This window comes from Orycteropus afer, unplaced genomic scaffold (assembly GCF_000298275.1).
Source record: "Orycteropus afer afer isolate SDZICR_OR568_19922 unplaced genomic scaffold, OryAfe1.0 scaffold00267, whole genome shotgun sequence".
In the NCBI taxonomy this organism is placed as follows: Eukaryota; Metazoa; Chordata; class Mammalia; order Tubulidentata; family Orycteropodidae; genus Orycteropus; species Orycteropus afer.
Genome location: NW_006921854.1, coordinates 4,473,787 through 4,488,925, shown reverse-complemented (window position 1 = coordinate 4,488,925; position 15,139 = coordinate 4,473,787). Strand labels below are relative to the sequence as shown.

The 15,139-nt window shown below is 51.7% G+C and overlaps 1 protein-coding gene across 1 annotated transcript in view; it reads right to left on the bottom strand.

Annotated features, from left to right (window-relative positions):
• Window positions 1–15,139, bottom strand: part of ANKS6 (ankyrin repeat and sterile alpha motif domain containing 6) — a 52,067-nt gene that overhangs the window by 17,959 nt on the left and 18,969 nt on the right. Inside the window, exons 10-13 of the mRNA XM_042782238.1 lie at window positions 14,033–14,202; window positions 9,117–9,303; window positions 5,077–5,144; window positions 1,740–1,856 (exon numbers count right to left, since the gene is read on the bottom strand). Coding sequence (XP_042638172.1) covers window positions 1,740–1,856; window positions 5,077–5,144; window positions 9,117–9,303; window positions 14,033–14,202 — 542 coding nt within the window. The remainder of the gene's footprint in view (window positions 1–1,739; window positions 1,857–5,076; window positions 5,145–9,116; window positions 9,304–14,032; window positions 14,203–15,139) is intronic.

Sequence of the window (15,139 nt, the reverse complement as noted above, 5' to 3'; positions counted from 1 at the left end):
TGGGTTCTGTGAGGATAGCATGAATGACACACATGACGTGTTTATAGCACAGGGCCTGACCCAGTGATCCTGAGTGTTTCTCACCCACGTCGCACCTGGGACATGGCAGATACCCAAAGCACTAGTCTGTGTTGTGAATAAATGAATGCACCAAAACAGAAGTGCTTGCCTAGTTCACTCATCTTCTGTGAGCCACCTGGGGGATGTTCTTCCTAACAGGTGACACTGTCCACCCTGTAACCTCCCCACCCACCTCCCCCACATTCCCTGCTCCCTCCCATCTATGCACGGAGCTGATGGGGTGCTGCTCTGGGACTCAGGGCCACTGCCCCTCTCGGAGCCTCAGCTCCCCTAGCCGTAAAGTGAGGGAGTCCAGCGGCCACAGCAGGGGTGAGTGATGCTTAGAACCACATCACTTCAGGGGAGAAAAAATAAATGCTACAGACACCAGGAGACATGTTCGGCCTTGCAACAGCCTGGGGCACAGCTGACAGAATCACTGAAGGGCCCCCTCACGCTCCAGAGACAGGTTAGACGAAGAGGGTGACAACGAGGAGGGTGACAACGATGGCCACAACAAAACCAGCCAGCTTATGCACGGGGGGCTGGAGGGGCTGGGCCGCCCGGTGCAGAGCAGCAGGGGAGCGTGGGGAGCAGTTAGACCAGGCTCTGCTCGGCTGTCTGCTCACGACAGGGCCGGGGTACGTCTCTCCCGTCCCCTGCTTCCTCACCAGCTGGACAAAGAGCCCGAGACTCAGCTGGGCCATGGGGACGAGTCCCAGAGGAACGCACACGACGTGGCTCGTAATTGGTAAAGGGACACCCAGTTAACTGCTGTTGGCGCTATCAGACTGCTCAAGATTTCTGTGCATAACCTGGCGACATACAGAAAGAATAACATGACGGGTCACGCTCTCTGATACGACTCTGTATTGTGTTACACGGCTTGCGGTGGGCAGAGAAAGAGAAGGCAGAGGGTCCATGACGGTATCATTTCTAATGGCAAAATTCCACTCACGACAATTGTCCAAGAGGTGGCAAGTGTGTAAAAGCCACAGGTTAGCAAGTATCATGTGCTGTTACTGGGATAGAAACAAACAAACAAAAAGTCCATCCTTTCTCAGGACAAAGGAAAGGGGTTTGAACAGCCCAATCACAACCATAGAAAACGAATGTTTGCACAGCGACGCTTAGCTCTGCTTGTCTTGTTCGGTCTCTGGGCGGGGGGCTCTGCTAATCTTGGGCTTTAAAGCTGATGAAGCTGAAATGCAACATTAGACACAAATGTGGGCTGTCAGCAGTAAGCAGCGGCTGCTGGCTCTCTGTGTGCCAGGTGCTCAACTGAGCGTGGCAGCTCTCGCAACAACCCCCGCCACTCCCACCCAACAGACGAGAAAGGGAGGCTCAGAGAGGTATGTGACTTGTCCCTGGTAACACAGTGAGTTACTTGGTCTCCTGACTCCAGAGCCCATCTTAACCAGGGGCTCTGCTTCTGTGGCACCCTGGGGGGCAAATCTCGGTCCAACGGGATGAAACGTCTCAGCTGGATGTGTGGAGAAATAACCTAATTGGAGAAGAGTCCGAAAGGAACAGGCCACTATCTGGGGATAGTGAATGCCTGGTCACAGCGTGCCAGGGGGCCTCGGTCAATTATGCCACCACAAAGGGCCTGGGACCCTGGGGAACATCTCAGTTGTCTGAAACCAGAAAAAAAGAAAAAAAAAAAAAGGGAACGATACCTTTCCCGCATTCAGTTCAGAAATTGCCGCCAGAATCTGCTGCCTGGATCCGTCCGTCTTGATGCCCAGCTCCTTCAAATCACCGTCAGTGAGCGTGAGGAAAGCTTCCATGTCCACCTGGGATGAGAGAAGGGGATCTGGGGCCAAGTGCCCGGGCCACACCTCTCTTTGGCCACCCACAACAGACATATCACGGCTCTGAGCTCTTGTTGTTGTTGTTATGTGCCATCGAGTCGGACCCGACTCATAACCACCCCTCCTTGGGATTCCGAGGCAGTATCACTACGGAAGTAGATTGCCCAACCTTCCTTCCGAGGAGTGCCTGGTGGGTTTGAACCACCAGCCTTCTGGGTAGCAGTCAAATGCCTTAGGCACTATGCTACCAGAGCTCCCTCTGAGCTCTTAGGGCTTCTTAGTAGTGAGTGAGTTGATTCTTATTTACAACTTCCAGCTCCTGACTTCATGTTTAAAGATGAAAGCTGAAGACTCGCTCTCATTAAAAACTAACTCTCCTCAGCTTGAACCCTTGGGTTTTCAAAATAGATGCATGTTGGAAAAACCCTGAAGACGGAACAAGGAAGGTCTTTGAGACAGTAGTCAGGGTGGTGGCCACCACCTCCGCCATCTGCCAGTGAGCCGATTCTGAGTCACGGCAACCCCTGGGTGGTGCAAATGAAGCACTACACTAATAACCGAAAGGCTGCTGGTTCAAACCCACCCAGGGATGCCGGGGAAGAGAGGCCTGGTGACCTACCCCCAAAGGTAGGAAACCCTTTGGAAACCCTACGAAGTGCAGTTGGACTCTGCACACACGAGATGCCACGATCCGTCTGAGTGACCAGGATGGTCAAAATCTACGTCCCACTTGACAAAGTTCATGCCAAAGTTACCACAGTGGTAAGAACACTCGACACTGCACAGCAAAATGTGGGCGTGTGGCGGTACTCACCGTGTCTCCCCCAGAAAGAACGAGAGAGACGCAGACTGTGGGAAGACAGAACGAGAAAGTAAACAAGCAGAAGGGCAGGGCAGCCACGGGCAGGGCGGTGACGTGCTCAGCACCACCGGCCGTACGCTCCCTGGGGTCTGCCGGTGGGGTCCTAATAGCGCCCATCCCTGCCCAGACCCCGGGTATCCAAAGCAGGCCCTCTGCTCCCAGGGAAAGCTACCAGGCCTCCCTGCTGCACTGTTCACGCAGCAGGTTCTCTGTCCCTCCAAGGCCCGGTGCAGGGAAGGACCAAAGTGGCATGGACAAAGCAAGCAGCTCACCCAGGCAGAATCCAGTCCCCTGGGAGCCAGTCTCACCCTCAGAGGGTGGGAGGCTAAGAGCAGCTGATGTTTCTATCTGCAAAGTCCTTTCTAACATTTCACATAGACTAAGTCATTTGATCTTCCCATTAGTCCCATTTTGGAGACAGGGCAACAGAGGCACAGAGAGATTTTTTTAGCTCCCAAATTGTCACATGGCTAGTAAGTGGCAGAGCCAGGATTTGAACCTAGGCTGTGGAGGTCCTGCTCTCAACCATAGTGCCATGCTGTTTATCAGGCATGGCAGATGCCCGGTCCACTGGTTTCTCTCATGAACTTCCCCTTATGAATGCATCATGGGTTTCCCCAAGAATTAAGGGACTGTATCACCTGGCCAGGCCCTCTTCCACTGGGAAGATGCCTTTACAGACAATGCCACAGCCTTACAGACAAGACCCCAACCACAGGCCCAAGAGGACATAGGACGTGCAGCCAAAGCAGCAGACGGCTGTCAGTGAGCAGGAAAAATTTCGGGGTGACAAGAAAAATCACTGCTGAATTTTGAAACACAAAAGAGGCGGGGACGCCAGACTGGACAGGACAGAAACAAACTGAGGAAGAAAGCCACTGGGCCTCTCGGGTGATTCTGAACAAAAGAACAAACTCCTCAATTGGATCTCAAACTCGCAGGGACGACGAGTGATTCGAACGTCTGCTCCTGTGACTGGCAGGCTGCCATGTACCAGCTGTGACAGAATGTTTGTAACTGGTGACTACAGTGCGGGCTGGTGGCCGGCAGGGGTGGGTTATATACCCGAAGCAGCACATTCTAGAACGGTGGTATCAAGATCCGAGTCCCACAGCAGACCATTCACCCATTCGTTACCTAATTCCATGATTCTCAGCAGAGTCACAGAGTGTCTGACCAGCACCACAATCAATTTTAGGATATTTTTATCACCCCCATGAGACACCCCATACCCATTAAGCAGTCACCCCTGCTGCCTCATCTCCTCCACCCAGGAAACCACTAATCTACTTTCTGTCTATAGAGTCACTTATTCTGGATACCGCATGTAAATGGAATCGTGTAACACGTGGCCTTTAGTGACTGGCTTTGTTCACATACCATCACACCGTGTTCTCCAGGTTCAATCATGTTGTAGCATGATCAGTACTGCAGCATCAGTACTGTGTTCATCTGTGTTGTTGGATGCTAGTCCCCGGCACAGACATACCGCGTTTTTTATCCATTCACCAGCTGATGGACATTTGGGGTGCTTTCACCTTTCGGCTGTTATGAGTAATACTGCTCTATGTTGTGTGTGAGAGCTTGTGTGGACATGTTTTCATTTCTCCCGGCTGCACACCTACTTCGGTCATGTTATCAGAAGGGACCATTCCCTGGAGAAGGATGTCATGCTTGGTAAGGTAAAGGGTCGACGAAAGAGGGGAAGGCCCTCAACGTGATGGATTGACACAGTGGCTGTGGTGATGGGCTCAAACATAGCAGGGATCATGGAGCTGGTGTGGGACCGGGAGGTGTTTTGTTCTGCTGTGCATAGGGTCATTATGAGTTGGAGACAACTCGACGGCACCTACCAGCAGCAGCAACACACCTACAATGGCACTGCTGGATCACAGAGTAACTTAACATTCTGAGCTGCTATTAAACTCCACAACAGTAATTTTTCAAACTGTGACTCTGAGTGCTTTTAAGCAAAGAGGCCCTCTCTCAGATTAACACTGACCCGATGCCTACACAGTTAACACCGTTTCAGTAGGGTTTGCTATTGGCCTGGCCACCCATCAATCCTTGTCAGCAAAACGTTTGTACAACAGATACAAACTTCACTAGAGAAAGCAGTGTTCGAAACTACAAATTTCTATTACAACAAAACAAGCCGTAAGGCCCCAGGATTTCACCGTGAAGAGCTAACTAAATGTGCTCAACACCAAATCTATTTGCTTAGCTGCCTCCGTGAAAAAGCCCGACCTAGGCATGCAGAGCAGAAGCCCACATAGTTAGAGAAACAAATTCTTCATTGACAGCAGGAGTTGAATGGATACTCAACAAAAACATCCTTACCTCTTGTTCTTCAAAAATGGGCTGGTATTTCTCAAGTGACAATTTCTTAAGGATTCCAGTCAGCTCATCTTCAAGAGAGAAAGAGGTAAGACAACCACATTTTAGAATCTCATAAAACATATCCAAAGAATGGCCTTCAAACCTTCATGCAAAACAGAGGTGATCTTACTTCTGATGAAGTCCTCCAAGGAACCCCCGCCCAGAAAGCAGATCCAAGCTGCTCTCCTGCGAAGGCGGCTGGAGCTGGGTCCTGGGTCAGCCCTCTCCCTTCACTGCACACCCGTGGCCCCTCCCACAACCCCAAAACGGGCTGCAAAGAGAAGTGGGAGGTCACAGCCAAGCTGACATCTCAAACTGGAAACTCTCAAGTTCTTGGACAAAAACTGCCTTCTTCTGCCTAAGATCATGTTTAAAGGACAGTCCTGACTGCTGTTTGCAGTGCCTGCAATCACGCCAGCAAGTCCTCAGCTCATCAGGGAAGGAACTTAACAGGCAGGTGGGCCTCGGAGCAGGGTCAGGTGTCGGGCTCGAGTGTGTGAGGAGGCTGTGGGCTTCCCCAGGAGGGCACAGAGCAGAGGAAAGCAGGAGCAGCTTTCAGGGATCAAGAGATCAGAGCGGGAAGGATAAAGAGAGGAGGCAAGATGTGCATCTGGGGTGGAAGAAATAACTCACTCCCAAGTCCAACAGAGGTTTACCCGAGCAGGCAGTGGGGCTTCAGTGGGGACCAAAACAGACTCTGGGGACAGAGAGGGCAGGCTGTTAGTCACCTGGAGAGAGGAGGAGCAGAGCAGGGAGGGTGGATAACGGAGCACAGGCAGACGCCGTTTCGTGGAGGGGAAACAGTGACATTAAAGCCGTACATAAAACGACTGAGCCACGCGTGTACCTTGGGAAGGGCAATGCAGGCAGCAGGACTGGGAGGTGCAAAGGCCCCAAGGCAGTGGGTACCGTTCAAAGAGTGGGCTGGAGGTTAGGAGGCCCGGGTGCCTTCTCATTTGTTCATAAATTCATTCAGTGAGTGTGGGGGATTCATTCAGTGAGTGCTGGTCTGTGCTGGGGATCGAGGATGGAAGGTGCCTGACGGGAAGGCACGGTGATGAGGATGAAGGCAAGGCACAGCGCGCACCGTAACCTGTACACGGATGGCTCAGTGGTGCCTGACAACCACCCAGTGAGGTGGGCCCTACTACTGTCCCCACCTACACATGAGGACAGGGAGGCACAGAAAGGCAGGCACCTTATCTCGAGTGAGGTCACAACACTAGTTCCTGGCAGAGCAGGGATTCAGAGCCAGCCCCCAGGAGTGCTCCTCATAAGCACCACAACCTCTCCCATCTGTTTGGAAAAGTTGGTGAGGAGATCAATGGGGACTCTGGGGACAGAGAGGGCAGCTGGCCCAGCCCAAGAACTAGGGAGGGCTTTATGGAAAAGCTGCCACTGAGCTGGTGTATGTGAGATTAATTGAGTTCTGGGCCACCTTCATGATACCAACCCTTGGCCCCTGCTCTCCATGCAGACACAGAGCTCTCTCCACAATGTCTAATGACTCCTTCTCTGGGGGAGCTGGATGCATGTTTACCAGTGTGTACGTTTACTGTAAAGTTTGCTAACATAAAGGATGTATCGCCCACAATTTACAAGCCTCAATGAAGTACATGACACTCTGCACTGTGAAGTTCACATAGTCAATGCACTCTCCACAAATGCCCTTACTAATTTTTCCCCAACCCTTGCATCCACAGCTCACAAGCATAGTTCCAACACGAATGCTGGCAGATCTCTCTGTTTATATGAACACGTAAAACAAAAACGGACAGCAGAGGTGTAGGCTGGATGGTCATGTGAGCCACTTTGCTAAGTCAGACAAAGGTTCAAATACTAAATGAACAATTCCTCGATTTTTCTATGGTTTTCACAATGTAATGGCTACAGACGCAATGATACTTTGTTACTAACATCGCTTTCTCACATCTGGGCAATCTATAAAACAATCAATCAGGCCCTGATTGGTGCTGTGGTCTGATTGCCATGGTGTAAACACTCCAATCATGGCTGATTTCAAGCTGCCAAGGTGACGGCCTTGAAGGCCAAGCTGGGAGAGATGTGCACCGAAGTACCAAGCTACGAAGTCTCCCTGCCACACGGACACAGAACACGCAAATACCTTAAGGGCAGAGAACGGTAACACACGCAGGAAACGAGTAAATGATTCTCCTACTTAATATAATCAATGCACTTTTATGTTTGATGTAATTATTCCCACTGTGAGTTCGTATGATTTAACTTTGAGTAATGGCTATGCTTAGTAACTGGTTACTCGTGAGCCAGCCTAGCCGGCCCTGCCACACCACTGCCCTGTCTTCTCAGCTCATGGCCCAGCCCAGAGGCGGGCTCCTTAGTGAAGCCGCCCACGCCCACTGTGCTCTGCTCAGAACACAGGTCTGACCCCTTTCCGTCCTACAGTCATTTAGTACTATTATGTTGAACACTTCTCCCCAGACAGACTGGGAACCGCTCAGGGCACAGACTGTGGGTTACCTAAACATCTGGCAAGGTCACGGCCTCAGGGGCTGGGCAAGAAACCGTCATGAAACGCAAGGGAGACTCAGAGGTGATGCTGTCACAGGCCTTCCCAGCATCAGCAGGCAAAGGCCCGAGAAGGGACGCAGGTGGAGAGATGGGGAAAGCCGCCGCAACCTCGCCTGGGGCTACCCTGCTTCTACAGGAGCATCGGGAGGGCAGCTGTTCCGGCGGGCGGCAGTGCCGCCCCGCGACAACTTCACGTGCACAGGGCAAACGTCTGGCTAACTCATGACCCCGGAATTCCAGGAACGAAAAGCCAGCTTTCCAAGCCCAGGAAAGGGACCAAGAAAGAAACTGCGGCTGCACCCCTCTTTCTCTTTATCCCAATCAGAGCCTGGTAACCCTTCTTCTGTCAACATCTACCCACGTTCTAATGAATAAGGGAGAGAGGAGAGGGAGTGCACGCACAGCACCGGGGCCTTTGATTCCGACTCGCGGCGACCCCACGTCCTTTCAGAGAACTGCTCAGTGCCATGACCCTTCAGACGCAGGTTGGCAGGCCTGTCTTCCGAGGCGCCTCTGGGGGGTTCCGCCCACCAGCCTTTCGGTAGCAGCCAGGCTTAATCGTCTGTACACACGAAAATACAGCCTCAACTTGTTTTAGGAAAGCAAATCTCTAACTGAATCTTTATGGGTTTAATTCCCAAAAACTTCAGAAGTGGGAGACCCGTGAGTGGGGAAACTTAAGACGCCACCATGGGGAACACAGTTAGGAAGGAACAAAGCTGCCTTTCTAAATGATGGTGCCAAAAACCCAAAACCACTGCTGTCAAGCGGATTCCAACTCACAGCTGCCCCGGAAGATGGAGGAGGACTGTCCCATAGGGTTTCCAAGGCTGTCAGTCTTTACAGAAGCAGACTGCCTCATCTTTCTCCCGTGGAGCAGCTGGTGGGTTTGAACCGCCAAGCACTTCAATCACCGCGTCACCAGATCACGATAGACACCATGCAATGACAAAAGCAGCTGCCACATGAGAGAGGATGTGGAGCACAGCAGGGCTGCGGCAGCTCGGTGCACCGGAGCCCGGGCCGCGGGTCTCAACGTTTCCTCATTTGCTCAGCACCGACCTTCCTCCCAGCCGCCGTGGCAACAAGACCTGAACAGGAGTCTGGAGGACGACCTGCACCATGACCTTGGATCGCTTTGAACCCACCAGCAGCTCCATAGAAGATGAGGCAGCCTGCTTCCACAGAGATTTAGCCTTGGAAACCCTTTGGGGCAGTTTTATTTTGTTCTGTGGGGTCACTATGAGTGCAGGGGACTCAGTGGCAGAGGGTTTGGTTTTTGGGGGTCTACCATAACAAGGCTCCCTACTTCAGCACAGTGAGAAGGGAGGGCAGTTTTTTGTGTAAATTAAAAGGAAAGAAAGGGAAGGACACCTGACCCAGGAATGCTGCAGTACAGAGGCCCCCGAGCTCTGCTCGCAGGTCACCTGGCGGGCGACCTGGACACTTACCCTCGTCGGTGATGGTGCCGCTGCTGGAGCCCCCGCTGCTCTTGGACAGCTGATGGGACGAGGAGGACGACACCGAGGACTCCGCGGTGTGCCCTCTGGGCGACGGGGAGGGCGTGAGGGTCGGGGAGGTGCTTTTGGAGGTAGTCGATGTCCCAGACTGAGGCCTTTGGCTCGTCTCCGATTTCTGCTGGAGAGAGGAAACACACTGTTGTTATTGTTAGGGGCCACCGAGTCGGCTCCCACTCACCGCGACCCTGCGTAGAAGAGAATGAAGACAGGCAGCTATGTAAGCAACTGCCTGGAGCACAGAGATGACTACAGCCCAGGAGGAAAAAGGGAGCACATTCACTCGTTTCTTCCTGGCTGCCTTCAAGATCTTCCCTTTGTCTTTTGTTTTCTGTAGGTAGTTTCAATATGATATGGCCAGGGTGTCCTCTTGGTTCTTAGGATTTATCCCGCTTACTGTTCTTTGAATTTCCCAGATCTGTGGTTTGGCGTCTGTCAGTGATTTTGGGAAGGTCTTATTATTAATTCTTTTGATATTTCTTCAGTTGTATTCTCTCTCCCCACTTTCCTTCGGGAATTCCAATTGCCAAGTGTTAGAGCTTTGCTATTATCTCACAGCATTTGGGTGTTCTGTTCTTTTATGTGTGTGTGTTTCAGTTTGGGTAATTTCCACTGACCTACCTTCAAGTTCACCAATTCCTTCTTTGCCAGCGTCAGGTCCACTGGTAAGCCACAGAGGTATCCATCAGCTCTGTTCCTGTTCTTTCTTCCTAGCACTCCAGTTTGGTCCTTTCTTACCATTTCTATCACTCTGCTGAAATCACCCATAGGACCTTGATGCTGCCCACATTTTCCATCAGAGCTTTAACATATTCATCGTAGTTACCTTAAATTCCCTGTCAGATAATTCAAGGAGCTCTGGTGGTGCAGCGGGTAAGGCATTGGACTGCTAACCAGAGGTTGGCAGTTTAAACCCATCAGCTGCTGTGCAGGAGGAAGATGAGGCAATTTACTTCTATGAAGACTTACAGCCTTGGAAACCCTACAGGTCTCTATGAGTTAGAAGTGACTCGATGGCAGTGGGTTTGGTTTTGGGTTTTGGGCAGTTAATTCCAGCACCTGGGTCTTACCTGAGTCTGATGCTGATGACAGCTTTGTTTCTTGGGATCGTATTTTTCTCACCTTTTCAAATGCCTTATCCTTTCTGCTGAAGCCAGGCTTCTTGCTCAGGCCAGCAGAGACTAAGACACCTAGTTTTCCCACCTGGCAGTAGGTACGTCTCTCCCTGTGCTGGGTCTTCAATGCTTCTTCCAGCTGACTACATCCCAGAGCAGAAACAGACATTCCTCCCTTAAACTCTGAAAGGTTCTTGTCAATGAGCTGCTAATATTTTCAACAAACCCTTCCCTCTGCTGCTTCTATCATGAGTAGGAGTGAACTAGGACATCCCTACAAAATGGTAGGAGTTAACTAGTACATCTCTACTAGTAGGAGTTAACTAGGACATCCTACAAAATGGGTCCAATTCAGCCAAAAGCTAAGAACTGGGATACTCTGCATATTGACTGGAGGAAGAGTGGGTAAACACAGCATCATGAGATTCTCTGAAATCCTGGAACGACCGCTGAGGTCCCCGGTGTGGCAGACAGGGTGCACTCACGACAGCATCTGCAGCTCCCCCCGGACCCACACCTTTGTCCTTTAACTCCGAGCTCTCCTCCAGCAAGTGTGCTGACCAGCTTAAGCCACTCGTTTGTTCAACTCTCCTCTTCTGCCACTGCCACGAGATCATGTGTCAGCTAGGTCACCGCAAAGTGGGACACACACGACCCAGTCATCTTGGTCACCCCAGCTGACAGCCAGCCCACTGTCAGACATATAAGTAATTCCCTCCCTGCCCTTCCCACTCCCCTGAGGCCAGAAGAACTGCCCACCTGAGCCCAGACTAAACTGCCAACCTATAGATTAATGACCTAAATGTACGATGTTGTTTTCAGCCACCGAGCGGTAGGGTAAATAGAAACCAATGCACCTCTTGTGTGCTCGTGTGCCCACTCGGGCCTGCAGGGGCCCATACCCACTCGGACCTGCAGGGGCCCATGCCCACTCGGGCCTGCAGGGGCCCAGGAAGTGCTGGTGCGGACTGTGAGTCCACCACTCCTGGGTCCTCCAAGGCTCACTTCACGCTAAGTCCTAGACGTGCTAGAATCCATGCCTGGGAATATGCCAGCACAGTGAGGTGCATATTTTAAGCAAAGTGCAAAAACCAGAATCAGGAGGCTCATGTTCTGAATACTAATTTCCACTTCTTCCTAAGGGAGTCTTTGGAAGCTCTTCTGGCCTCCATTTTGCTGCTGGAGCCTTTGACAGAAAACCCACTTCTGAGTCCTTGGATTTAGGGCCGTGATTTCTAAGAGCCCTGGGCTGGCCGCAACAGCCTCTCTGGGGGCACAAAGGAGACTGCCCAGACCCTACCCTCAGTCTGTTCAGTCAGGCTCAGGGGGAGCTCAGAACCTGAATTTTAAACAGCTTCCTAAGGGGACAGCATCATGACCACGTTAAGAACATCAGGTGATCACTGCAATGGCTCCTTTGCCCAGTTTACTGTTTCCTGAGTGCATCTTTTGACAAAGTCAACTTCCTTCCATCAGAATAAACTATATAGATTACATATGACAGATGTAGCCAAGCAAGGTAACAGTATGATTTACAACTTAGATCTAGCCAACCTATTTCCAGCACTGATTAAAGGGAGTTAATAATAGCTAACATAAGGTCAAAACCATCAAAATAGAAACAAAAACTTTCAGACAACAGAGAAGAGGAAAACTTTAGCAAAGCACCAGACTAGTACACTTACTTTAATGAGTAGCTCTGAGTTTCCTAGCAGCAAAGGCAAAAAAAGAAATACAACAATTACATCATCCTTTCTAGCTAATAAAAGAAAATGTGTTAAAGTAACAGTGGAGATAGTTTTTCTAGGGCTGAATTCAAAACAAGCTTAATTATAAAGTCCTATTACCCAAGTAATTCCGAACATTATGAAAATATGCTAATGTGCAGGGGGAAAAAACTTTTTTTTGGAGCTTCAGTATTAAAAAAAAAAACCCTCAAACCCACAGCCTTCAACTTGATTCTGACTCATAGTGACCCTATGGGGGTACTGCCTCATAGGACTTCCAAGGCTGTAAATCTTTACAGAAACAGACTATCACATCTTTCTCCCATGGAGTGGCTGGTGGTCTGAACTGCCAGTCTTTGGGTTAGCAGCCAAGAGCTTAACCACTGTACCACCAGGGATCCTTAAAGTGTGAAACGAACCTAATTATGCAGGTCCTATTGCACAAGGAAGGACGTCTGGTGGCACAATGCGTAAGGCCTCTAACTGCTAACCACAAGGTTAGTGGTTCAAACCATCAGCTGCTCCGTGGAAGGAAGATGGGGCAATCTATTTTTGTAAAGATTTACCGCACCTTGGAAACCCAACGGGGGTCGTTATGAGTCAGAATGACTCGATGGCAGTGGGTTTGGTTTTTGATTGCACAAGGGATATTAAACAACAAAATGTATTATGTACCCAACAGTGGTTGGGCAGAAAATGAAAAATATCTTTCCTTCATCGATGAAAACACAAGTTTCTGGAGGTTCTTCTGTGGTGGGCCAAAGTCCAGGCATGAGGTTTTCTCAGGACCTAACTTCTCTCAGGAAAAAAGCTTAAGAGAGCTAGAAAATGTGATGATGAAGCGGGAGGTTTTTGCCTGGACTCAGGGTCCTCTCAGAGGCGGAAACAAGCTACTCTGCCCCACTGGGGGGGGGGGTCTGGTCGGGAGGAGAAGCGGCACAGGCACAACTAGGAGCCCACACTCTGGGGCTTGCCCACTGCCCAACGGAGCACCAACCCCAAAGAGGGGCCGGGAGGTGGACTGACAGATTCCAAAGACACCAAAGGACTTCCCATTCCAGACAGGCGTTTCTCATCCGCTGCAAACTCCTAAGAGTAGCAGTGAGACAGCTGCAACAATGTGTGCACTCGGAATGCAGAACAGAGGCACGGTGCCCAGGAGCAGGAGGGGGGCTCATCAGGCTCTGCCCTCAGACCTTCCTCCAGCTCCCCGACCCCACGTTTTTCTCTGGAGCTGCCCATGGAGCTCCCTCACCCTGCAACAGTTTATCTCTCGCCCACTCCCACCATCTGGCTCCTCACCCTTCAGACCCCTGTTTGGATGTTACAGATGTCCTCAGCCTGGGTCGGGACCCCGGCCTGTGTCTCACAGCATCCTCCATGACCGCCCCCGCCATACCGAGGTGAGCCTACTGGGTCTGGAGTGATATCCCCTGCTGACCGCAAGCATCTTGAGGGTGGACCCCAAACACCTGGGTTCACGGCTGGACAGCAGGGTCCTTGCTGCTATGGCAGGGCCAGGCACAGAGCAGGTGCTGCCAGAGTGTGGTCAATGAAGGGACAGGCCAGTCCTGACAGTACAGTGATACTGGCACCAGGACTAGCTCAGGCCTACAGAGGGCTCACCAAGCGCAGGGCCCCTAGTAAAGGCCCCAGCGTGAGGCTGGGAGTTGGGCTCAGGCAGTCTGGTTCCTGAGTCCACGCTCAAAACCACTCTGCTCTCGTCAGTGCACGAATGGGCACAATGTGGGGCTGACCACCACGGGGCCTGCAAGAGCCTGGTGTCCACCCTTCCTGACCTGGAGACTGGGTGGGAACCACATCCCCAGGCAGGGCACTGGGGGGCTCTTGGTGATTCTCACAGGATTCAGGGGAGACGGAAGCCAAGGGCGACTGGCTGGAAGGAAACTGTTGTTAACCCTGTCCCACTGCTGTGCCACACCCACAGCCCCCAGCACCTGGGGCCAGGTTAGGAAGGAGGCAAGTGTAAGAAGCTATAGAGCACTACCTTGCTGCCAGGAACACTGCCCCCTGCTGGAGAGACAGGGAGCTCCGACGGGCTGGACCCTGGCGCTGGCCTGACAGGGCTTGATCGCCGGCTGGGCTTCTGCTCTGATAAGCCAGCTGCCTTTTTCCTCTGGGCGGCGATTTGAGACAAGACACTATCAGCACTGCCACCTGAGAAAACAGAAACAGAAATTGCTCAACAGGGATGGAGTGCTGGCTGGGTGGGCCTGGTGGGCTGTCTCAGCTTCGCTGGGATCACATGCCCCAGGCTTCCTTCCTGTGTGGCTCTGGGTCAGGCCTGGCTACAAAAGAACTCTGCTGAGAACCGGAGGTGACAGTGAGATGCGCTCACTACCCTCTGACACGTCCTTGCTTTTCCCTGGGTCAGGTCCAGCTCCTCACCCCTGCTCCTGCCCTGCTGACCAACAGAGCCCCCGGCCCCCCACAGCACAGATGCAGTGACCTGCCCTAGAGGACACAGCGGCCTTTCTGCAGAGACACCAGAGCACCAGATCTACTTAGTGACCGTCCCTCACCCTCCCACACCCCTACTGGGCCTTTACGTCCCCAGCTACCACCACAGTCATGTATTCTAATCCATGGGAAAGGCCTAATGCCACCATACTCAGGGTGACCTCACCGACACTTCCTGTTTCCTCAAGTCTACCAGCTCCCTTGAGTTATTATGGAAGGGGAGAACGGGTAACACCCAGAGCTAAAGAGGGTGCCAGTGGGAAGACACTAGTAACTAACACTGACAGGGTGCTTACTGTGCTGGACACTGCTAGAAACACTGTTGTTGTTGTTAAGTGCCATCGAGTTGTCTCTAACTCATAGTGACCCCATGTACAGCAGAACAAAGCACCGCCTGGTCCCGAGCCAGCTCCATGATTCTTGCTACACTTGAGCCCATCACCACTGCCACGATATCAATCCACCTCATTGAGGGTCTTCCCTCTTTTGTTGACCCTCCACCTTAAGAAGCATGACTTCCTTCTCCAGAGAATGGTCCCTTCTGACAACATGACCAAAGGAGGTGAGACGAAGTCTGGCCATTCTCGCCTCCAAGGAGCATTCTGGCTGCAGTTCTTCCAGGACAGACCTGTTA